Raw genomic sequence first — 25,048 nt, 5'->3', positions numbered from 1 at the left:
TAGCCCTCTAGATGTTGCTAAGCAACTTACCGGCTTCCGTCGGATCCAGGGAGCCGTCCTCTTCTGCTGCACGACATCGCCGCCCGCGCCGATCACCGCCGCCGATCCCGTCCCGCGGCTTCCACCGATGGGTAGGTGGATCTTCGGCATTCGGTCCCCGTCGTTTTCCCGTTCTGCCCCGCCTATTGTGGGTGGGCAGAACGGGGAAAACGAAAGTAAACCCCCCCGCCCCTGATCTGCTATTGGTGGTCGCGTCTAGACCACCAATAGCAGAGATAGGAGGGGTGGCACCTCTGCCACCTCACTCCTATCGCTAGAGGGGGATCGTGGGTGACTTAGACAACTGCGATCCCCCTTATATTCCGGGTCACTGGGTCACCATAGACCGTATGACCCGAAATCGGCACAAATCGCAAGTGTGAATTCACTTGCGATTTGCGCCGATATGGGGGGTCTGATGACCCCCCTGGGCATTTGCACGGGGTGCCTGCTGATTGATTTCAGCAGTCACCCCGGCCAGGGGACCGAAATTCCCACGGGCGTACAGGTACGCCCTGGGTCCTTAAGACCCAGGAACAGAAGGCGTATCCATACGCCCTAGGTCCTGTACGGGTTAAGGACGTAGGGCGTACCAGTACACCCTGCAGATTTCAGGTCACCACCATTTGCCGGCGGGGAACAGGATGCCTGCTGAAATCATTCAGCAGCCATCCCCTGACATTGCCGAGGGGGGGTCCTGACCCCCCCCCAACCCCTCATGACTAATGACCTCTGAATACAATTCAGATTTTAGTGGCCAAAGAAATCAAAATATTTCATGTTAAAAAACTTATTTTACTCTGTTTACATCACTGCTTTTAACCCCTTCCAGCTATAGGACATATGCATACGTGTCAGCATCCGACACATTCGCGCGATGGGACGTATGCATACGTCATAGCTATCTCCGGCACTGCCGCTGGCAGCGCAGGAGATCGGCAGCGAGACCCGGCTGTCACTCATAGCTGGAGTCCCGCCGCAGCTGCCATCGCACTGGTCCCGGCAGCATTAACCCCGTAGCTCTCCCCCTGTCCACCAATGGTGGCGCCGCGATACGATCATGGGTCGCTGTTGGTTGCTATGGCAGCAGGAGGTCAGATCATGACCTCCTGTCTGCCTGCTACGGAAGCCTGTGAGATCCAGCCACAGGCTGGATCGCACAAGGATGTGCTGTGTGCAGCTTATCAGGTCACACTGTGCTGCAGTACAAATGTATTGCAGCATAGTATAACCTGTAAAAAGTGTAAAAAATTTAATATAAAGTTCTTCAATAAAAGAATGAAGTGTAAAAAAAAAAAAAATTCACATTTCCCAATAAAAGCCCTGTATTATCACCAAAAAACTTCGTGACGTGTACTATAAAACTATTATCTAAATTATCCTGCACGGTGAACGCCGTAAACATTAAAAAAAAGCACAAAATTCGCCAATTTTGGTACAAATAACGGAATAAAAAAGATCAAAAGGTAGCACCATTAAAAAGTACAGTTCCTCTTGCAAAAAATAAGCCCTTACTCAATGGCGTTGGACGAAAAATAAAAAAGTTACGGCTGTTGAAAAATGAATGGCAGAAAAATAATTTTGCTCAGAAAAGGAAAAAGAACATAGAAAGCTATATAGAATGGGTATCGCCATAATCGTACTGACCCACAGAATAAATATAACAGGGATGTGGAAATCCTATAGCCCGACGCCCGGGACAAGTAGTTTTGGGTGCCGGGCAGGTGAATTGTTTATAGATTTAGCCCTGTATCGGGCTAGCAGGGACAGACAGACTTCTCCCTTATTTTTCTTTAATGTCGGTGTGAGGCGCAGGAGCCGATGGAAGTCTATACCTCACACCGACACTCAGAGTGTATGGAGGGGGTGGCGGCGTCCAGCTGACTGCAGAGACCCCTTATCTCCCCTCCCGCAGGACGCAGCTCAGAAGACACAGCAGGGTGAGAGAAAGGACGTAGACAGCTCTGTGCACAGCTCCATCCCCCACACACAGCTCCATCCCCCACACACAGCTCTATCCCCCGCACACAGCTCTATCCCTCCCCCTGATCTGTCTCCATAGGACCTAATCCATCACGGGGCGGTTGCTTGTTTGCACGGGGAAAACACAGAGCAGGGGGGGAGGGGAGGACGGAAATCTCACCCCACACCGGCCGGGACTACAGCTCTGATGTCCACTCATGGCCGGATCAGGTGAGGAGACCGAGAATACAGGCGGCGGCAGGTAGGGTGGTTGTATATGTATGGTGTGAGTGTATGTGTGATGTGTGTATGTAATGTATAATGGGGGGGCAGCGGCAGGTGTATGTATGCATATATATGGTGTATATCAGTTTTTCCCAAGCAGGGTGCCTCCAGCTGTTGCAAAACTACAACTCCCAGCATGCCCTGGGCATGCTGAGAGTTGTAGTTTTGCAACAGCTGGAGGCACCCTGGTTGGGAAACACTGGTGGATATGTATGGTGTGAGTGTATGTGTGTATGATGTCTATGTGTGATGTGTATGTAATGTATGATGTGTGTATAATGTCTAAGTGTGATGTGTATGTATGTGATGTATGATGTGGGGTGGGCAGCGGCAGGTGTATGTATGATGTGTGCATATGTATGGTGTATATGTATGGTGTGAGTGTATGTAATGTATGATGTCTATGTGTGATGTGTATGTAATGTATGATGTGTGTATAATGTCTAAGTGTGATGTGTGTGTATGTAATGTATGATGTGTGTATGATGTCTAAGTGTGATGTGTGTATGTATGTGTTGTATGATGTGGGGTGGGCAGCGGCAGGTGTATGTATGATGTGTGCATATGTATGGTGTATATGTATGGTGTGAGTGTATGTAATGTATGATGTCTATGTGTGATGTGTATGTAATGTATGATGTGTGTATAATGTCTAAGTGTGATGTGTGTGTATGTAATGTATGATGTGTGTATGATGTCTAAGTGTGATGTGTGTATGTATGTGTTGTATGATGTGGGGTGGGCAGCGGCAGGTGTATGTATGATGTGTGCATATGTATGGTGTATATGTATGGTGTGAGTGTATGTGTGTATGTAATGTATGATGTGGGGGGGGGGGGCAGTGGCGGGGGTGTGTGTATGTATGATATGGGGGCAGTGGCTGGTGCATGTATGATATGTGTATGCATGAATGTTTTGTATAGGAGCGGACTGTCACGTCGGGCATTAGGGCAGTTGTGCCATCTAATTTTATTTATTTTTAGTGGCACCCGCACTAAATTGCACCCCCAGAATCCCACCCTTCATACTCACCCGACGACCAAGAGCCCCACGGATGCACACAAACACGCCCGAACCAAAACTACAACTCCCAGCATGTTGGACCATAACCTAAACTGTAGAACTATAAAGTGCAACATGCTGGGAGTTGTAGTTTTGGTTCGGGTCAGCTGCAGAGCCATAGGCTACATCAGGGCATGCTGGGTGTTGTAGTTACTAACTACAATTCCCAGTATTCCTTGACACATCCTATGGCTCTGCAGCTGACACAAACCAAAACTACAACTCCCAGCATGTCCCAGAATAACCTCAACTGTACTATACAGTGCAACATGCTGCAACACCCACAGAACCATAGGCTGTATCAGGGCATGCTGGGAGTTGTAGTTATCTAGTAACTAAATGCAACTTCCAGCATTTTCGGACACAAAATGCAGCACATAAACTGGAGAAGCAGAACCATCCCCCCCCCAGTAACACATAAGTCCCTATTGAGACTGAAAAATAGTGATTAAAATATTTAAAAAAGTGCGTATACATGTGAATAAGCCCCTTTCCTAATAAAAGTTTCCAATTTTCTTTAAATAAAAATAATGTACAAAAATAAACATAAGTGGTATCGCTACATGTGGAAATGTCCAGACTATTAAAATATAATGTTAATTAAACCATACGGTGAACGGTGTAAATGTAAAAAGTAGTCCAGAATTGCTCATTTTTGGTCACTTCATATGAGAAATTTTTTATAAGGTTATCAAAAAGTTACATCTAGACTTTTCTGGGCTTGTCTCTGGTGTAAGAGGAGCTACAGCTCTCCCGCTGCTAATAGCCTGACATACTGCGATCACCTATTAAACCATTAGATCACCGCTATCAGCAGTGTCTAAAGGGATCTTATATTCATCCCTGGTGGTCTAGTGGGGTGAATCGTACTATTTTGGTTGAAATTATTTCATCAACCAGGACAAGTAGATTTTCTTGAGGGACAAGTAGATTGTGTTCCGCTTTAGTCCCTTGGACAAGTAGTTTTTTTTTAAATTTCCACACCCCTGTATAACATCACTTTTATCGTACAGTGTACACATAAAAATAAAATAAAAACGCCACAAATTTTCCAGTTTTTCACAATATTTTGGAGTTTTTCACAAAAGACTGCTGCATGTGTCAACAAAAATGCACCACATATAAAGTACAATATGTCATGAAAAAACTCTCAGAATTGCCCCGCTCAGAAAAAGCGTTCTAAAGTTATTACAATTTAAAGAGATACATGTCAAATAAAAAAAAAAAGAGCCTGGTCATTGAGGTAAAAAATTGGTCTGTCCTTAAGGGGTTAAGGTAAGGGTTTCTAATGTCTTTAAACATTTTCACTCCTTGCCTCATCCCCCCAAAAATTGTCAGGAATAAATAAATAAAAATATTGGTACCTACTTGTATAAAAAGGGCATGTGCCAAAAAAGGAAGTTTCCGAAGAACTCTACCACTGAGACCCTCACTTTTTCTGCAAAAAAAAAAAAAATATTACAAAAATAAACAATGACAACACCACTGAAGGATAGGGGAAAAGTTATAGATCGACCTCTGGGGCCCCCTGTGATCTCCTGCACGGGGCCCCGGCAGTCCGCATGAAGGGAGTGTTTCATACCTGCATGAAGCAGCAGCTGACACGCCCCCTCCATGTATGTCTATGGAATATATTGGGGGTGGGGGGGCATGTCGGCAAACGCGTCATGCTGGGGACAGAAATGCCGCCTTCCTGTGCACTGTCGGGGCCCCCTACAGTGTCTATAACTTATCCCCTAAATCTAAAACCATGTTAACATCTAACAACTTACCTGGAAATGTCATTAAGCAATAAACTAAGCTTAGATATATTGTTCTCCACATAGCCGATCATTTCCAAGTCTCTTAAAGTAAGAAGTTGCTGTCTGGGATAAATTATCTGGCGCTAAAAAACAAAAATGAAACCTAACCTAAATTTGATGTAAAATACATCTAATTAAAAAGGATAGTAGTCTGTCTTTTTTGATGAACAAACAGGTTAAGCATTACCTTCATAAGTTCTTCTATGCAAGAAATGTAAATGTTGAAAATTGCAGCAGGTGATGGAGGGCCAATGTATTGTTTTATATCTGCTCTGTCAACAAAGGCCAAATCTATTTTCTCAGTAATGTTCGAAGTTGTCAGTATAACTACGTTAGGGTACCTAGAAAAAAAAAAGTAAACAACATTAAATCCAGAAGATGCATTTTCGTTATTTTTTGGGTGATATGGCGTAATTAGGTCAAACTAATACTGCGATAGTTGCAGAAACTTATGTGGTTTTTTCATGTACTATGTTTTTCAACTATGGAAGCAGGGAGAAGGCGGGGCCCAGGCTCCTTACATGGCAGCAGGTAGAAGGCAGGATCCAGGCTCTTTACATGACAGTGCACTCAGCCTATCACCGGCCGAGGCAGGACATCGCTACGGCTGACGATACACTGAGCGCAGTATGAGTCACCGTCCCCAGGAAGTAGAAAGAAGACTAGCACCAGAGGACTGAAACACCGCAGATTGATGACCTTATCAAACATCACATTGTAACAGGGACCATAGACACAAAAATGGGTATATACCTTAAAAAAGAATCCCCCATCACCCCAGTCATTTATATTCTACCAAAGGTGCACAAAACACTCACGAACCCCCCCAGTAGACCCATAGTGGCTTCTATTGACTCTGTACTGAGCCCGTTATCCATTACACTTGAAAAGGCACTTACCCCACTAGTCAGGCAAACTACATCTTTCCCACTTGATACCTCAGACTTTTTAAATAACATTTACAGACTGACTAACATCTCCAGCGAAACATGGCTTACTACCATCGATGTAGTAAGCCTCTATACATCCATTGATCATCAGAAGGGAATTATAGCCACCAGGTGGCTGCTGGATAAAAGCACATATACTGAACAACAACAAGACTTCTTCACAGACCTTCTTAGGGTTGTTTTGTATGACAATTATTTTATGTACCAAAATACATATTACCTTCAGAAGCGTGGCTCGGCTATGGGGGCGAACGTGGCCCACCCGTATGCTAATGCGTATATGGCGCATTTTGAAGAGACTTATATTTACAACCACACTTTTTTTTTCAGACACATGCGAAAATATGGCGTCGATTCATCGACGACATATTTTGCATTTGGGAGGGACCTCTTGAAACATTACAATCTTTTCTGACATATTTGAACTCCATATGGACAGAATTACGGTTTACTATGACATGCTCACAAGAGTCAGTATCCTTCCTTGACACAGTAGTCAGCAAAATACTGAGGGTGGACTTACTACAGACCTGCATAGAAAACAGACAGACAGGAACAGCATACTACATTATCAAAGTGCCCACTCTCACAGTATTAAAAAAGCTATACCTAAGTCCCAATTTCAGCGAGTCCGTCGGATTGTCAAAGATCCCACCCTCATGGAGACAAGACTCACTGAAATGGAGCACAAATTTATGGAAAGGGGGTACCCACGGGCCCTACTTAAAGAAGCAAGAACTGATATTACAACACGCCCTAACAACAACATATCCACACCATGCATACCTTTTGTCCGTCAATTCCACCCGTCCATCCCCCGCATTGATAACATCATTCGCAAACATTGGAAAATTCTACATGATGCATAACACAACATAACAGAATTCGCCTCACCACCCCTCATCTGTAATAAACGTGCACCCAACCTGCGGAACAACCTAGTTAGGGCAGAACCTGAAACACGAGAGACCAAATGGAACACACTGGCACCAAGACGACAAGGCACGTTCCCAGGCCTACAGTGTGCACAATACAATAATGTCTTAAAAGGGGACAAACTCTTTGATCCACATACCGGTAAAACATTCAATATCAAAGGTTTCTTCACATGCAGAACTAAGAATGTGGTCTACGCGATTAAATGCCCTTGTGGCCTATTGTACATAAGCGAGACCATGCAGGTGATTAAAGATCAGATTTCTAATAAATCTACCATACGCTGTGAAAACCTACTACTCCCTATACCTCAACATTTCAAAGAAAAGAATCACACTGTGTCGCAATTGCGCTTTCAGGTGATTGAACAATATATAAACGAGAGAAAAAAACAACAGGAGGTGCGCCCCTAGTGAGAACCGTTTGATGATGATAAAGGCTTAACGTAAAGATTGGTTCTTACCCCTAGGTGTTGCGCTCAGAGCACAACACCTACAGTAGCGTCTCTGTGTAGAAGATCAAGGGAAACCGCTGCCACGAGGAACAACCCGGTGTGACGTCCGTCAGTCCGGTAAGTAGCAATGGAGATAAATACGTGGATGAGTTCCTCTCAAGAAGGCGCTGGTACCCAGGGATGGAGATAAAGTTCTTTATTGGCAACGCGTTTCGAACCTGAACCGGGATCTTCGTCAGACATACAATACAATGAAATACGGTTACATTTATAGTGTAAGAAAATTGATGACCACTTCCGGGGAACCGGAAAACAACGTGTCACTGCTAGGTGTCACTGTGATCAAATTGACACTAATATAAAATATTTATGCAATAGATGCAGTAGGTTTGTGAACTAAGAATATAAATAGTGAAATAGTAAAAATGTTTGCAATAATTGTAAAAAATAATTTTTTTACAATTATTGCAAACATTTTTACTATTTCACTATTTATATTCTTAGTTCACAAACCTACTGCATCTATTGCATAAATATTTTATATTAGTGTCAATTTGATCACAGTGACACGTTGTTTTCCGGTTCCCCGGAAGTGGTCATCAATTTTCTTACACTATAAATGTAACCGTTTTTCATTGTATTGTATGCCTGATGAAGATCCAGGTGATTGAACAAGTCACTCTTGCCAAACGGGGGGGGGGGGTGACTTGAAAAGACGTCTGTTACAACGCAAAGCCGTACATACTCTCCAGATCCTTGCACCTAAAGGTCTTAATAGGGAGTATGAGATAGGTACTTTGTTATAGGTATCATTCGGTTGTTCTCAGACTAACATTTGCTTTTTTTTTTAGCTCTCTCAGGTTCAAACCGGTGGGACAAACTAGCATCTTTTCTCTCATTACAGGGGTGGTGCGGTATGTATTAGTACCATTATAATCTTGATATGTGCCCGACACATGTACTGGATTCATGCATGATTTCCTTCCTTACCAAGGTTGCTGTAGCACTTGGCTTGTATATATGTATATTTTGTATTTTTTGTATATAATGTTGCAGTGGATATAATGTCAAATAGTAACTTCACGCTCCTCTGCATTCTATATGTATCCCGAATTTACTGGCAATGCTAGCCATCCACCTTAGTCCCAGCATGGCGTCTCTCTCCATTAGCTATATGGTATATTGACTTTGGGACTTTGATTTCTTACTTATACGTGGAGAGATATACAGCATTTCCTTTGGACTTTTTACGGAACCTTCACTATGATGCTATTCCTATCTCCTGCAGTGGACTTACCTAGACATGGCCCCGCATCTGATTCAAAGACTTCTACCCCATGTCCAGGAGCAATCCGCTGCCCCGCAATGCCCGATCCACTTTCTATCATGGTGTTATGCGATGCGCTGCAGGTCTGTCAGGTGTCCCCAGACATGAGCGCCTGTCCATCATCAACATGCCGCCCCATGTTGAATTAGCGCTCCGCCACACCATAAGACATGCCCACTTCATCTGCCTACCCCATCAGTAACTCACACGTTCTGATGTTACAAGTCCAGCGGTGGCTGTCAGCCGGGATACACTGAGCGCCCAGCTGGAGCGCTCTAATGAACTCTGGTGAACCCGCTTGCCAGCGCGAGTTCACTGCCCTGATATATGATTCTAGCTACTGTTTTTATTATTATGCCACTGTTATGTTTTACCACACCTGTTTGTTTACATAATGTTGTCATGACGACTGATTTCACATGCGCCGTGCCGGGCTGGGAGTGACGTCATTTAAGGGCGCCTCCTCGAGTGCATATAACTAAGAAAGCTGATGTATGTACTAGACAGCAGAGGAAGGCTATCCCGCCGAAACGCGTTCTGTTCACTTATGTGAATAAATGTCACATTCTTGCATCTACCTTGGTGAGTGCTGGGCCTTCTCTGTACATTGAAACACAGATATCGGCGCAACAGGGGAACGTCGAAAGGTGAATTAAAGTTTTTTTTATTTTATTTTTTGTAGCCCCGGCACGTTGGTAATCAAAAACTTTTCACTTCAGTTCAGAGGTTTTACAGAGGGATGGGGCTTGCTTGGCACCCATGTTCTATCAAATACCTACCATAGCCTATTAGGCCTTGTCTAAAGCAGCACAAAATATAGTTAAATATAAATAAATAAGGGCGTGGCCTGCATGGGGAGCTGAGAAGACGTGTGTCCCCTGGGCTCCCACTCACCGCTGCATTTACCCTGTTATTTACCCACCTGACCCTGAGGTGCCCCTTACTGGATGCCTCCTGCTGTGCCCTAGGGCCCTCTGCTCCCGCGGCGGGAAAGACCGGAGCTCCGTTCTGGTGTCGGGAGCAGTGTGCAGGCGCTGCTGTGACTGGCACCTGAGGTGGGAGAGCTGTGGCTGTGCTTCCAGGGCGGGCAGCCTCTGAAGGAGATTGGTGGTGAGGCATGCCGGCGGAGTGCTGTTCCAGGCTATCTTGAGCTTGCTGGTGTCCCGGGCTGTTCCTGTGGAGAGGGCAGCCATTGCTGTCCTTCATGGGCGTGGCCCGAACTCGGCCTGGTTACCTAGGCTACTCCCGCTGTCCTGTGCTGCAGGGAGAGAGAGGCTGGGGAGCTGAGACTGTGCATTCTGCTAGTGGGGGAAGGTGAGTACCAAGCCCTCTCCTATATACCTGCCACCCCCTAGGAGTGTGGATCACATCTTTTCTGGGACTTGCAGGGCTGAGGGTCTGGGCCCTGACCAGTGGTCCCTCCTGCAAGCTGTTCCTTTAACCCCCTCCTGTACTGGACTGTGCTGTTCTCCCTACTGACTGTGCGTGCTGAAACCTGTTGGGGCTGTAGTCCTTGCGAGGGGCCTTTATTCTTCTGGAGACTGTTGCAGCTATAGTCCCTGTTATTGTGGACCTTTTTGCTATCTAACCTGGAGGGGTGAACCCTGGGACGGAAGTGGCGCTGCTGGCTCTGGTGCTTTACTTTGCAAATACTTACCCGGTTAAGTGTCTGTGTCCTACCATGGGAGGCCCGAGGGGTAGATCCAAGCGCAACAAATCCGTGGTTGGTGTGGGCCGACCTTCCTTGGAGGAGGATGTTTCTCCAGATGATGGTCATTCGGAGGCTGGTGGTCGCTCCCAACGTGACTGTCGCCCAGACACCTCTATCTACTAAAGTGGCGGCCAATGCTGCAAAAACGCTGAGTCAATTTTCTAGGTCTGAGGATCTGTTGGGCAGTGCTTGTCAGTCTGTCCCCCCTGGCTGACCGTCCTTCAGGTGTCTCACCCCTTCGTTCTCCTGACAGGATGCAATGTGATGGGGCCCTCATGGACCTTCGTTTTACCGAAGTATTGTCTACTATAACCTCTTGCCATACCTCAATGATCTCCAAGGTGGACGAGCTTAGACAGGAGTTTGTTATCCTGCGTCATGAGATGCAAAAGCTGCGAGAACGCACCATGGAGGTGGAAAACAGAGTCTCTATGGTGGAAGACACTCTTGGCCCTATCCCTCAGCAGATTGTTGATCTTCAGCGGCAGTTCCGGGGTATTGTGGACAGGGCTGATGACTTTGAAAACCGCCTCCTGCGCAACAATGTTCGGATAGTGGGCCTTCCGGATAAGGCTGAAGGGACTGATCCTGTGGCCTTTCTGGAGTCCTGGCTGAAAAAGCTTCTGCCTGCGGATACCTTCTCCCTCTTCTTCTCTGTGGAGAGGGCCCACCGGGTCGCTGCTAGACCCCCGGTTCCTGGAGGACCTCCAAGACAGTTTCTGGACAAGATTCTTCACTTTAAAGATAGGGATGCTATCCTGAGAGCAGTGAGGATTAAGGGCGGGGTACTTGTTGGTGACAGTAGAGTCTCCTTCTACCCGGACTTCTCCGTTGAGCTACGCAAACAAAGCACCCAATTTACGGAGGTTCGAGCCATACTTCGCTACAAAGGATATCAATATGCCATGTTGTATCCGGCTCGTCTACGAATGGTGCATGGATGCACTACCAAGTTCTTCACCTGACATGCTGAGGCGTTGCAATGGGCAGAGGCTGCTCCTAGGGTTGCTCACCTGACGGATTTAATTCTCTGCTTGCCTACTCCCTGATTAGCTAGTTAGCGGATAGGCTTGGAATGTTAGGTGGCTGAGGTTCGAGTTGCCCCTAAGGTACCCTGGTTAGAGGGTCAGGGGGTGGTTTTGCCTTCGTTAATGGGGTGCGTGGGGGGCAGCGGTTGGTGATGGATAGTTGCTCCTGCACTCGCCTGATATGGTTAATTTGTTAGGGGTACAGGTCTGCACTGGTTTAGTTAGTGTTAGACAGGGTTTTGTTCTGGGATTGTTTCAGTTCTACTGCTCTTATTTGTTTTTGATGTTTGATGGTGTACTGTGTGTTGTCTGTCCATGCTGTCTGGTTGTATTTGGTGTGCATGGGAGCTCTTCTAGTTGCTGGGTACTTGTATGCTGAAGTAGGCCCTGTTGGCGAGTTTTTTAGATTTCATCATGGGGTCCCTTAAGATTTTAAGTTGGAACGTCCATGGTCTCATTTCCAAGTTTAAGAGGGCGCTGTGCCTGGATTTTGTTTAGAGACATTCCCCGCATATTGTTTGTCTCCAGGAAACTCACCTCATGGGTCAAAAGGTCCTGGCCCTAAAAGGGCGTGGGTAGCAAAGGGTTACCACTCTTCCTACTCGTCTCTTGCTAGAGGAGTCTCTGTCCTGGTCTCTAAGTCCCTTCCTTGATAATCTCCCAGGTTTCCTTCTGTAGGTACGTGATCTTGCACTGTGGGTTGTCATCCTTTTGCTTTACCCTCATCTCTTTGTACGTGTCTCCTCCCTTTCACGTCACCCTTTTAGAATCAATTGTGGATAAGCTGACTTCCTTCCCTATTGACCCTGTTCTTTTTTTATAGGAGACTTTAATGTGGTTCCTGACCTTCAGCTCAATTGCACCAGTGCTGTGGACCCGGATCCTCTCCATTAGCTTCTTGGCGTCTGGGGTTGGGCCTTACCGACCTTTGGTGATGGAAATACCCGGACGACTCAGTCTTCTCTTACTACTCCTCGGTTCATAGAACCTTCTCCCGAATTGATCTTTGCTTTGGCTGATCTACTCCCTGCGATGAGTGAGGTGTACTATACTAGAGGGATCTCAGATCATTCTGCCTTAATTGTTACCTTGCCCCTGGGTCCTAGGCCCTCTTCATGGTTGTGGTGAATGCATCCAGGGTGGCTTCAGGAGGAGGAAATTTCCTCTGCCTTGGAGAATTCTCACTCTGACTATTGGACTCACAATGCCTCCCATACAGATGTTCTCATCCAGTGGGATGCTTATAAAGCCACGGTTAGGGGAGCGTTTGTGGTGGGGGTGGCAGGCTGACGGGCGTCATTGGGAGCCCAGGAACGGGCGCTGCAGTCAGACATAGGGGTTCTTGAGGCAGAAGTGGTGAGGGACCCTACTCCAGAGGCTGAAAGGGAGTGGGCTAGGGCTCAGAGGTCTCTGTTAATTGTCCAGAGAGATAGGGTTCACTTGAAATTGGCAGCAAGGGAGGCAGCTATATTTGAATTTGGGGATAAGAAAAGGAAACTTCTGGCCTACTTGTCTAGGGAGAGCCGGCATGTGGCTTCTATACCCTGTGTGCGCACTCGGGATGGGTCCCTTAGCTCTGCCCCGTTAGTCATTAATGAGATATTCCACTCTTTCTACAGCTCCCTATATTCCTCCACCTCTGGGGTGGCCCCTGAGACAATACTATCTTTCCTGAGTGAGCTTCCCCTTGTCCCGTTGTCCTCGCTCCAGTCCTCTGGTTTGGAGGCCCCGCTGACAGCTGATGAGGTGTCCAGGGTTATGAAAGACTTGCCCTCTGGGAAGACCCCGGGACTGGATGGCTTGGTGGGGGACTGGTACAGGCTGAATGAGGAGAAATTGATCACCATCTTACTTAAATTGTATACGGTGGCCTTGGAGTCTGGGACCCTACCGGACTCTATGAGAGAGGCTTTGATTGTGGTACTACCTAAGCCTGGTAAAGATCCGACTTTGCCGGACTCTTATCGTCCCATTTCCCTCCTCAACGTAGATATCAAACTTTTTGTGAAGGTCCTGGCGAACAAGCTCAGGGGGGGGGGTCATTTCCTCTGTAGTAAATCCTGACCAGACTGGGTTCATGCTGGGAAGGGCGACTGACGTGAATGTAAAAAGACTCCAGCTTAACATTTCCGCAGCGGAGGAGTGCGGATCCACTGGTTATGTGGTCAGCCTGGATGTCTATAAGGCTTTTAACCCTATATTTGGTGCTTGATGTGAATCCTCCGCTTCGGACCTGTTTTTCGGAAATGGGTTCAGTTGCTGTATGACTCCCCTAGGGCCCGAGTGCGCACTAATTTAGAGATCTCTGAGGCGTTCCAGTTTGGCAGAGGCATTAGGCAATCCCTTTCTCTTTGCTTTAGCTGTTGAGCCCCTGGCAGTGGCAGTTCGCTCCTCTACCTCAATTAACCCCTTAAGGACCGGAGGTTTTTCCGTTTTTGCATTTTCGTTTTTTGCTCCTTGCCTTTAAAAAATCATAACTCTTTCAAATTTACACCTAAAAATCCATATGATGGCTTATTTTTTGCGCCACCAATTCTACTTTGTAATGACGTCAGTCATTTTGCCCAAAAATCTATGGTGAAGCGGGAAAAAAAATCATTGTGCGACAAAATTGAAAAAAAAAACGCTGTTTTGTAACTTTTGGGGGCTTCCGTTTCTACGTAGTACATTTTTCGGTAAAAATGACACCTGATATGTATTCTGTAGGTCCATACGATTAAAATGATACCCTACTTATATAGGTTTGATTTTGTCGGACTTCTGGAAAAAATCATAACTACATGCAGGAAAATTAATACGTTTAAAATTGTCATCTTCTGACCCCTATAACTTTTTTATTTTTCCGTGTATGGGGCGGTATGAGGGCTCATTTTTTGCGCCGTGATCTGAAGTTTTTAACGGTACCATTTTTGCATTGATAGGACTTATTGATCATTTTTAAATGATATAAAAAGTGACCAAAAATGCACTATTTTGGACTTTGGAATTTTTTTGCGCGCACGCCATTGACCGAGCGGTTTAATTAATGATATATTTTTATAATTCGGACATTTCCGCACGCGGTGATACCACATATGTTTATTTTTATTTACACTGTGTTTTTTTTTTTATTGGAAAAGGGGGGTGATTCAAACTTTTAATAGGGGAGGAGTTAAATGATCTTTATTCACTTTTTTTTTTCACTTTTTTTTTGCAGTGTTATAGGTCCCATAGGGACCTATAACACTGCACACACTGATCTTCTATGTTGATCACTGGTTTCTCATAAGAAACCAGTGATCAACGATTCTGCCGGATGACTGCTCATGCCTGGATCTCAGGCACTGAGCAGTCATTCGGCGATCGGACAGCGAGGAGGCAGGTAGGGGCCCTCCCGCTGTCCTGTCAGCTGTTCGGGATGCCGCGATTAGCCGCGGCTATCCCGAACAGCCCGACTGAGCTAGCCGGGATGCTTTCGGTTTCACTTTAGACGCGGCGTTCAACTTTGAACGCCGCGTCTAAAGGGTTAATAGCGCGCGGCACAGCGATCAATGCCGCGCGCTATTAGCCACGGGTCCCGGCCGTTGTTAGAGGCCGGGCCCGACCCGCTATGACGCGGGGCCACGCCGTGGCCCCGCGTTATAGATCGGGAGTGGACACATGACGTTCCAGTACGTCATGTGTCCTTAAGGGGTTAAAGGGATCGCTAGGGGTTCCCTGACCGAGAAGATCTCTCTCTATGCAGACGATACCCTAGTGTACTTGGCTGATGTGGGTGACTCCCTGGCTGCTTTATTTTGTCTGTTAGAGAGGTTTAGGGAAGTTTTGGGTCTGAGTGTTAACTGTCCTGAGTGGGGGTTTTGCCCTCTGTGCTTCCTAATGGGTTGCAGGCAGTGTACCAATTTAAATATTTGGGGGTGGAGGTGTCCCCTAACAACTCTGAGTTTATGGCCCTTAACCCTTTAAGGACGAAGACAATTTTCACTGTAGGACCCGGACATTTTTTGAACATCTGACCACTGTCACTTTAAACATTAATAACTCTGGAATGCTTTTAGTTATCATTCTGATTCCGAGATTGTTTTTTCATGACATATTCTACTTTAACATAGTGGAAAAATTTTGTGGTAACTTGCATAATTTCTTGGTAAAAAATCCCCAAATTTGATGAAAAATTTGAAAATTTAGCATTTTTCTAACTTTGAAGCTCTCTGCTTGTAAGGAAAATGGATATTCCAAATAAAAAAAATTTTTATTCACATATACAATATGTCTACTTTATGTTTGCATCATAAAATTGACAAGTTTCTACTTTTGGAAGACACCAGAGGGCTTCAAAGTTCAGCAGCAATTTTCCAATTTTTCACAAAATTTTCAAACTCACAAATTTTCAGGGACCAGTTCAGGTTTGAAGTGGATTTGAAGGGTCTTCATATTAGAAATACCCCACAAATGACCCCCATTATAAAAACTGCACCCCTCAAAGTATTCAAAATGACATTCAGTAAGTGTTTTAACCCTTTAGGTGTTTCACAGGAATAGCAGCAAAGTGAAGGAGAAAATTCACAATCTTGATTTTTTACACTCGAATGTTCTTGTAGACCCAATGTTTGAATTTTTACAAGGGGTAAAAGGAGCAAATTTATACTTATGTTTGTAGCCCAATTTCTCTCGAGTAAGCACATACCTCATATGCCTATGTAAATTGTTCGGCGGGCGCAGTAGAGGGCTCAGAAGCGAAGGAGCGACAAGGGGATTTTGGAGAGTACATTTTTCTGAAATGGTTTTTGGGGGGCATGTTGCCTTTAGGAAGCCCCTATGGTGCCAGAACAGCAAAAAAAAAAAAAAAAACACATGCCATACCATTTTGGAAACTAGACCCCTTGAGGAACGTAACAAGGAATAAAGTGAGCCTTAATACCCCATAGGGGTTTCACGACTTTTGCATATGTAAAAAAATAAAAAAAATGTTTTTTTCACTAAAATGTGCACTTCCCACCCAAATTTCACATTTTTGCAAGGGTTAATAGCAGAAAAGACCCCCCAAAATGTATAACCCCATCTCATCTGAGTATGGAAATACCCCATGTGTGGACGTCAAGTGCTCTGCTGGCGCACTACAATGCTCAGAAGAGAAGGAGCGCCATTGAGCTTTTGGGAAAAAAATAGTTTGGAATGGAAGTCAAGGGCCATGTGCGTTTACAAAGCCCCCCGTGGTGCCAGAACAGTGGACCCCCCCTACATGTGACCCTATTTTGGAAACTACACCCCTCACAGAATTTAATAAGGGGTGCAGTGAGTATTTACACCCCACTGGCATTTGACAGATCTTTGGAACAGTGGGCTGTGCAAATTAAAAATTAAATTTTTCATTTTCACGGACCACTGTTCCAAAAATCTGTCAGACACCTGTGGGGCGTAAATGCTCATTGTACCCATTATTACATTACATAAGGGGTGTAGTTTCCAAAATGGGGTCACATGTGGGTATTCATATTTTTGCGTTTATGTCAGAACCGCTGTAAAATCATCCACCCCTGTGCAAATCACCAATTTAGGCCTCAAATGTACATGGTGCGCTCTCACTCCTGAGCCTTGTTGTGCACCCACAGAGCATTTTACGCCCACATCTGGGGTATTTCTGTACTCAGGAGAAATTGCGTTACAAATTTTGGGGGTCTTTTTTTCCTTTTAACGCTTGTGAAAATAAAAAGTATAGGGCAACACCAGCATGTTAGTGTAAATTTTTTTTATTTTTTTACACTAACAAGCTGGTGTAGCCCCAACTTTTCCTTTTCATAAGGGGTAAAAGGAGAAAAAGCCCCCAATATTTGTAGTGCAATTTCTCCTGAGTTTGGAGATACCCCATATGTGGCCTTAAACTGTTTCCTTGAAATACGACAGGGCTCTGAAGTGAGAGAGCCATGCGCATTTGAGGACTAAATTAGGGATCGCATAGGGGTGGACATAGGGGTATTCTATGCCAGTGATTCACAAACAGGGTGCCTCCAGCTGTTGCTAAATTCCCAGCATGCCTGGACAGTCAGTGGTCAAAACTACAACTCCCAGCTTGTACTGATCGCCGACGGGCATGCTGGGAGAAGGAGTTATGCAATAGCTGGAGGTACGCAACTACAACTCCCAGCATGCCGAGACAGCTGATTGCTGTTTGGACATGCTGGGATTTGCAGTTTTGCAACATCTGGAGGGCTACAGTTTTAGAGAACACTGCAAAGTGATCTCCAAACTGTGGTCCTCCAGCTGTTGCAAAACTACAATTCCCAGCATGCCCTGACAGCAAACAGTTGTTTGGGAATGCTAGGAGTTGTAGTTTTGCAAGATCTGGATGGCTACAGTTTAGGGACCACTATATAGTGGTCTCAAACTGTAGCCCTCCAGCTGTGGCAAAACTACATATTCCAGCATCCCCAAACAGCTGTCTGGGCATGCTGGGAGTTGTAGTTTTGCAACATCTGGAGGGCTACAGTTAGAGACCACTGTATAATGGTCTCAAACTTCACCCTCCAGATGTTGCTAGGCAACTCACCGGCTTCCGTCGGATCCAGCCGCACGTCATCGCCGCCCGCCGATCTCCGTCGCCTGCAGCCTCCGTCGCCCGCCCGGATCGGTAAGTGGATCTTCGGCGCCGGTCCCCGTCGTTTCCCCGTCCTGCCCCGCCTATTGTGGGAGGGCAGGACGGGGAAAACGAAAGTAAACCCCCCTGCCCCCGATCTGCTATTGGTGGTCGCGTCTAGACCACCAATAGCAGGGATAGGAGGGGTGGCACCCGTGCCACCTCACTCCTATCGCTTCAGGGGGATCCTGGGTGTCTTAGACACCCGCGATCCCCCGTACATTCCGGGTCACTATAGACCCGTAATGACCCGGAATCGCGCAAATCGCAAGTGTGAATTCACTTGCGATTTGCCGCGATCGCCGACATGGGGGGGGTCTAATGACCCCCCTGGGCATTTGCACGGGATGTCTGCTGAATGATTTCAGCAGGCATCCCGCTCCGATCCCCGCCCGGTGCACGGCGGGGACCGGAACTGCCCATGACGTAACTGTACGTCATGGGTCCTTAAGACCCAGGGTGTAGGGACGTACCGTTACGTCATGGGTCCTGAACGGGTTAATTTGGATCCCCTGCTAAGCACTATGCTTACTCGATTGCAGGTGTGGGACTCCTTGCCTTTGTCTTTGGCTGGTAGAGTTAACATTTTTAACCCCTTAACGATGCAGGACGTAAATGAACGTCCTGGTGATGTGGTACTTAACGCACCAGGACGTACATTTACGTCCTGAGCATAACCGCGGGCATCGGAGCGATGCCGGCATCATGCGCAGCAGGTCCCGGCTGTGGATCGCAGAGAGGGACAGGCCAGTAATGGCGGACACCTGCGATCTCCTCACCTGCCTCCGCTGTCTTCCGGGAGTCTTCTGCTCTGATCTGCCTTCCCACAGACCAGAGCAGAAGATCACCGATAACCCTGATCAGTGCTATGTCCTATACATAGCACTGAACAGGATTAGCAATCGAATGGTTGCTATAAATAATCCCCTATGGGGACTATAAGAGTGTAAAAATAAAAGTAAAAGTTAAAAAAATGTGAAAAACCCCCTCCCCCAATAAAAACGTAAATTGTCCCATTTTCCCTCTTTTAACCCCCAAAAAGTGTAAAAAAAATTATTTTATATACATATTTGGTATCGCGGCGTGTGTAAATATCCGTACTATTAAAATAAAATGTAAAAGATCGCGTACGGTGAACGGCGTGAACGGAAAAAAATAAATCCAAAATAGCTGCTTTTTTATAACATTTTATCCAAAAAAAATGTCATAGAAAATGTAATAAAAGTTTTGTATAAGCAAATATGGTATTAATAAAAAGTACAGATCACGGCGCAAAAAATGAGCCCTCATACCACCGCTTATACGGAAAAATGAAAAAGTTATAGGTCTTCAAAATAGTGAGATTTTAAACGTACTAATTTGGTTAAAAAGTTTGCGATTTTTTTTAAGCGCAACAGTAATAGAAAAGTGTATAATCATGGATATCATTTTAATTGTATTGCCCAAAGAATAAAGAACACGTCATTTTTACCATAAATTGTACGGTGTGATAACAAAACCTTACAAAATTTGCAAAATTGCGGTTTTCTTTTTAATTTCCCCACACAAATAGTATTTTTTTGGTTGCGCCATACATTTTATGGTAAAGTGAGTGATGGCATTACAACGGACAAATGGTCACGCAAAAAACAAGCCCTCATACTAGTATGTGGATGAAAATATAAAAGAGTTATGATTTTTTGAAGGGGAGGAGGAAAAAACGAAAGCATAAAAATAAAATTGTCTGAGTCCTTAAGGTCCAAATGGGCTGAGTCCTTAAGGGGTTAAAATGATCTTAATTCCCAAGTTTCTCTACCTCTTTCACCTGTCCCCTATTATTCCTCCCAAGGGGTATTTTGTTAAACTTAAAATGTAGAAAACAAAGACAGGCGGGGAAGGCAAAAACATATAACTTTAAAAAGGCAAACTTCCCTGGGCTGAGGGCTGCACTACAGGACATAGACTGGGGGGAGATGTTGTCAAATACTGATACAGAAGGTAAATGGGACATCTTTAAATCAACTCTAAATAACTATACAGCTAAATATATACCAAAGGGGAACAAATATAAACGATTAAAACTAAATCCTACATGGCTGACAAATGATGTTAAAAGAGCAATAAACAACAAAAAAACAGCCTTCAAAAAATACAAATCTGATGGGTCAGCGATAACATTTAAACAGCACAAAGAGCTTAATAAAATCTGTAAAAATTTAATAAAAACAGCAAAAATTCTAAACGAGAGACAGGTGGCCAAAGAAAGCAAAACTAATCCTAAATATTTTTTTAGATATATAAATGCAAAAAAAACAAGGACAGAGCATGTAGGACCCCTTAATAATGATAATGGGGAGGTTGTCACGGGCGATCAAGGGAAAGCGGAGCTACTGAATGGGTTCTTTAGTTCTGTATACACTATGGAAAAAGGAGCTGACATTGGCCAGGTCAGTGCTGGTAACACATCATGTAATGTACTGAACTGGCTTAATGTAGAGATGGTACAAGGTAAGTTAAGTGATATAAATGTAAGCAAATCTCCAGGGCCAGATGGATTGCACCCAAGAGTTCTTATAGAGGTAAGTTCAGTAATATCTGTACCCCTGTTCATGATATTTAGAGATTCTCTGGTGTCTGGTATTGTGCCAAGGGACTGGCGCAAGGCGAATGTGGTGCCAATCTTCAAAAAGGGCTCTAGGTCTTCCACAGGAAACTATAGACCGGTAAGTTTAACGTGCATTGTGGGTAAATTGTTTGAAGGACTTATAAGGGATTACATACAGGAATACATAGGGGATAATAGTATTATAAGTGATAGCCAGCATGGGTTTACTAAGGATAGAAGTGGTCAAACCAATCTAATTTGCTTGTATGAAGAGGTGAGTAGAAGCCTTGACAGAGGAATGGCTGTGGATATAGTGTTTCTGGATTTTGCTAAAGCATTTGATACTGTCCCTCATAGACGTCTGACAGGTAAGTTAAGGTCTTTGGGTTTGGAAATTTTAGTTTGTAACTGGATTGAACACTGGCTCATGGATCGTACCCAGAGAGTGGTGGTCAATGATTCGTACTCTGATTGGTCCCCGGTTATTAGTGGTGTACCCCAAGGTTCAGTACTGGGCCCGTTGTTGTTTAATTTATTTATCAATAATATAGAGGATGGTATTAACAGCTCCGTTTCTATCTTTGCAGATGACACCAAGCTTTGTAGCACGGTACAGTCTATAGAGGATGTGCATAAGTTACAGGATGACTTGGATAGACTAAGTGTCTGGGCATCCACTTGGCAAATGAGGTTCAATGTGGATAAATGTAAAGTTATGCCTCTGGGTACTAATAACCTGCATGCATCGTATGTCTTAGGGGGGATTAAACTGTCAGAGTCACTGGTAGAGAAGGATCTGGGTGTACTTGTATATCACAGACTACAGAATAGCATGCAATGTCAGGCTGCTGCTTCCAAAGCCGGCAGGATATTGTCATGTATTAAAAGAGGCATGGACTCAAGGGACAGGGACATAATACTCCCCCTTTATAAAGCATTGGTACGGCCTCACCTGGAATATGCTGTTCAGTTTTGGGCACCTGTCCATAAAAGGGACACTGCGGAGTTGGAAAGGGTGCAGAGACGCGCGACTAAACTAATATGGGGCATGGATCATCTTAGCTATGAGGAGCGATTAAAGGAGTTACAATTGTTTAGTCTTGAGAAGAGACGTTTAAGGGGGGATATGATAAACGTATATAAGTATATTAATGGCCCATACAAAAATATGGAGAAAAACTGTTCCAGGTTAAACCCCCACAAAGGACGAGGGGGCACTCCCTCCGTCTGGAGAAGAAAAAGTTTAGTCTCAAGGGGCGACACGCCTTCTTTACCGTGAGGACTGTGAATTTATGGAATGGTCTACCTCAGGAACTGGTCACAGCAGGAACAATTAACAGCTTTAAAACAGGATTAGATACATTCCTGGAACAAAATAACATTAATGCTTATGCAGAATTATAAAATCCCATCCCTTCCCCAATATCGCGCCACACTCCTACCCCTTAATTCCCTGGTTGAACTTGATGGACATATGTCTTTATTCGACCGTACTAACTATGTAACTATGTAACTATGTAACTGCACCGAACCCTCAGACTTTGTGGACCAAAGTAGAATCCTGGACCAGCGCTTCAAATCCAAAGGCTACCCCACCTCACTCATCAACCAGAGCAAACTCAAGGCCAGTAAATTCTCACAGAAAGAGTGCTTGAAACCTAAGGTCACCAACAATGACCCACCTGAACATACCCACTCCTTCAACTTCATCACTACCTACAATGATGACCACAAAAGCATCAAGAAGATCATCACAGGGGGGCGTGGCCTAGACGCTGAGCCGAACGGACGCATGCTGAACTAGCTCCGCTCTGCACTGTGTTGTTTAGCATCCTGTCTTCATCCTGGACCTCAGAACTTTGCCTCAGAGACTTCGGAACCGCAGTGGATCGGTGGGGTCCATCATGCCAGCTAATAAGAGCAGTGTGGCGGCAGCCGCGAAGTTGCAGGGTTTCGCGTGCGGCCAAGACCAAGATGGTGCCGGGCCTTCTTCCTACGCTCCTGCTGAGCCGGTCGCTGACTCCCGCCCGGAGACTCCCTCTACACTGGCCGCTGCCCCGGGGGAGGTGACCCTAAGTGAGGTGTCTGCGCAACTTCTGGCTGCCATTACCATGTGCAAAACTTCCCTGACGAGTATGCTGGAGGAGGTGAAGATTGATATTGGCCTAATCAGGCAGGACCTGCACAACCTCCGGGACAGGGTGAGACAGGCTGAAGCTCGTATCTCCTCAGTCGAGGACTCGGTGGCGCCCTTACCTGCAGCGATTTCAGACCTGGAGCGCACTGCGTCACAATGGAAAGAGAAGGCAGACGATCTGGAGAACCGGCTGCGGAGGAACAACCTCCGGATTGTTGGCCTACCGGAGCACTCTGAGGGACAGGACCCCGGCTCCTTCGTTGAAAAATGGCTGCGAGAGCTGTTGCCTGACGCCCCGTTCACTACCACCTTCGCGGTGGAGAGAGCACACCGGGTCCCGACTCGCCCCCTCCCGCCAGGGGCCCCGCCAAGGCCACTTCTAGCCAGGATGCTGAACTGCAATGACCGGGACATCGCCTTACGACTGCTCCGTCGCCTGCCAGAGCTCACCTTCAATGGATCTCCGGTGTCGATATTCCCTGACTTCTCCCAGGACCTGCAGAAGAAGCGCGCCACCTTCCAAGCGGTGAAGCGGAAGCTGAGGGACATGGCGATCCCTTATTCTATGGTGTACCCAGCCCGACTGAGGGTCGTGGACGGTGAGAGGGCCATCTTCTTCATTAACCCACAGGAGGCTGACGAGTGGGCCTCAAGGAGGCGCAATGTGAGGCGCTGAGGTCCTGAACGCCATCTGGGCCCGGCTGGGCCCTGCCGTCTATTGCACTGTCTGGTGCTCCCGGACTGCCGGTGAACTGTGAGTACTGCTGTCTACAGTGACTTTGCTTCTGGGTCCCCTGGTGTGCCCCTGTACCCATCTCCCGGTCCCCTCATGGCCTACTCCCCCATGTGCATATACATTCTGGGATGCACCCAACTGCCACCTTCACCCGTGGACTTTCACTCTCCGTACCTGCATACCCCACCTGGATACCCCACCCGGCCTCGCTGTCCTACCCCCCCCCCCCATGGACTGCCCCTCAGTAACTGTATGCTCCCTCTCATGCCGGACCCATGCAGACCCCTTCCTCATGCTGCCCTGTGCCCAACGGATCCTGCATCCTCCCTGTACCGTTTATCCCTTTCCCCTACGCTGGACTTCCCCGTAGGGGACCTGGTACTACACTGGTGAATGTTGCCATACACCCGTGACTGAAGCAGTTCTGACGACCTGCTACTGCTCTGCTGATGGGACTTGAAGTCCGGTTGATACCTCAGGACTGCATGTTACTCTGAACTGCTCATACTCGCTACACTGTGCGGTATATTGCCCGGATTATAGCCCACCCGTATTTCCCTTTGTTTATGTACCCTAGTTAATTGATGGCGCTGCTGTTTGTCCCTGACGGCAGATCGTGAGGTCTCGTTTTCCTGCGACCTTGATTAACACGGTTCCCCCCGTATTATACATCTTCTCTGGGCCTTAGGCTATTGGCCTTATGCATGTTGCATCTGTTTATGACCCTCTTGTTTTGTCTTTGTCTAGTGTTTTGTGTCTGTTTCGTTTTGTGTACGTCCCGGTCGGGCTGCCTGCCCTTTTTCCCTCTTCCCTGCGCTCCTTCTTTGTGGTTTTCCTGCTCTTCTACCCCCTTCTGTCATCCCCCTACCTGCCCCCTCTTCTACTTTCTCATCGGGTACTCGTTTTACCCCTGTTTCTCTTCTCTCACCATTCCTTTCATTTCAGCTTCACTCTCTCCACATGGCGAATGTTAGGTATCTTTCGTGGAATGTGAGGGGTCTTTGCTGTCCTCGTAAGCGATCTCTGGTGTATGCCACTATACGTAAGTACCAACCAACTGTGGTTTGTTTGCAGGAGACGCACTTAATTGCCCCTAACACTCGGTGGTTGTCTAGGCCCTGGGTGCAATGGACGCTACACACTTGCCACACCTCACATTCCAGGGGAGTCTCTTTTATGATACACAAATCCCTGATGTGGGAGGCGAGGCACACTCGGGTTGACTCTGAGGGCAGGTATGTGTTCATTTTTTCACTTATTGACAATTCCCCCTATGTCCTCTTGGGTATTTATGTCCCTCCTCCTGGTGCCCTGGAGGTTCTACACCAAGCTGCAGTTTTCGCTGCCTCTTTTCCAGGGGCTAGAGTTCTCTGCATGGGTGACTTCAATAATGTGTTGGACCCGGCTTTGGATAGGAGAGGG

General features: G+C 46.2%; 1 protein-coding gene across 8 annotated transcripts in view; it reads right to left on the bottom strand.

The window, feature by feature from the left end:
- TRIP13 (thyroid hormone receptor interactor 13) overlaps positions 1 to 25,048 on the bottom strand; it is a 339,103-nt gene that overhangs the window by 18,517 nt on the left and 295,538 nt on the right. For all 8 annotated transcript variants that reach the window (XM_056520206.1, XM_056520208.1, XM_056520207.1 and 5 more), the window contains 3 exons: positions 5,338 to 5,491; positions 5,121 to 5,233; positions 4,717 to 4,786 (listed from right to left, as the gene is read on the bottom strand). In XM_056520206.1, coding sequence (XP_056376181.1) covers positions 4,717 to 4,786; positions 5,121 to 5,233; positions 5,338 to 5,491 — 337 coding nt within the window. The remainder of the gene's footprint in view (positions 1 to 4,716; positions 4,787 to 5,120; positions 5,234 to 5,337; positions 5,492 to 25,048) is intronic.

This window comes from Hyla sarda, chromosome 5 (assembly GCF_029499605.1).
Source record: "Hyla sarda isolate aHylSar1 chromosome 5, aHylSar1.hap1, whole genome shotgun sequence".
In the NCBI taxonomy this organism is placed as follows: Eukaryota; Metazoa; Chordata; class Amphibia; order Anura; family Hylidae; genus Hyla; species Hyla sarda.
Note: the sequence above shows the minus strand (reverse complement) of the source record. Positions and strands in the feature narration are given on the sequence as shown.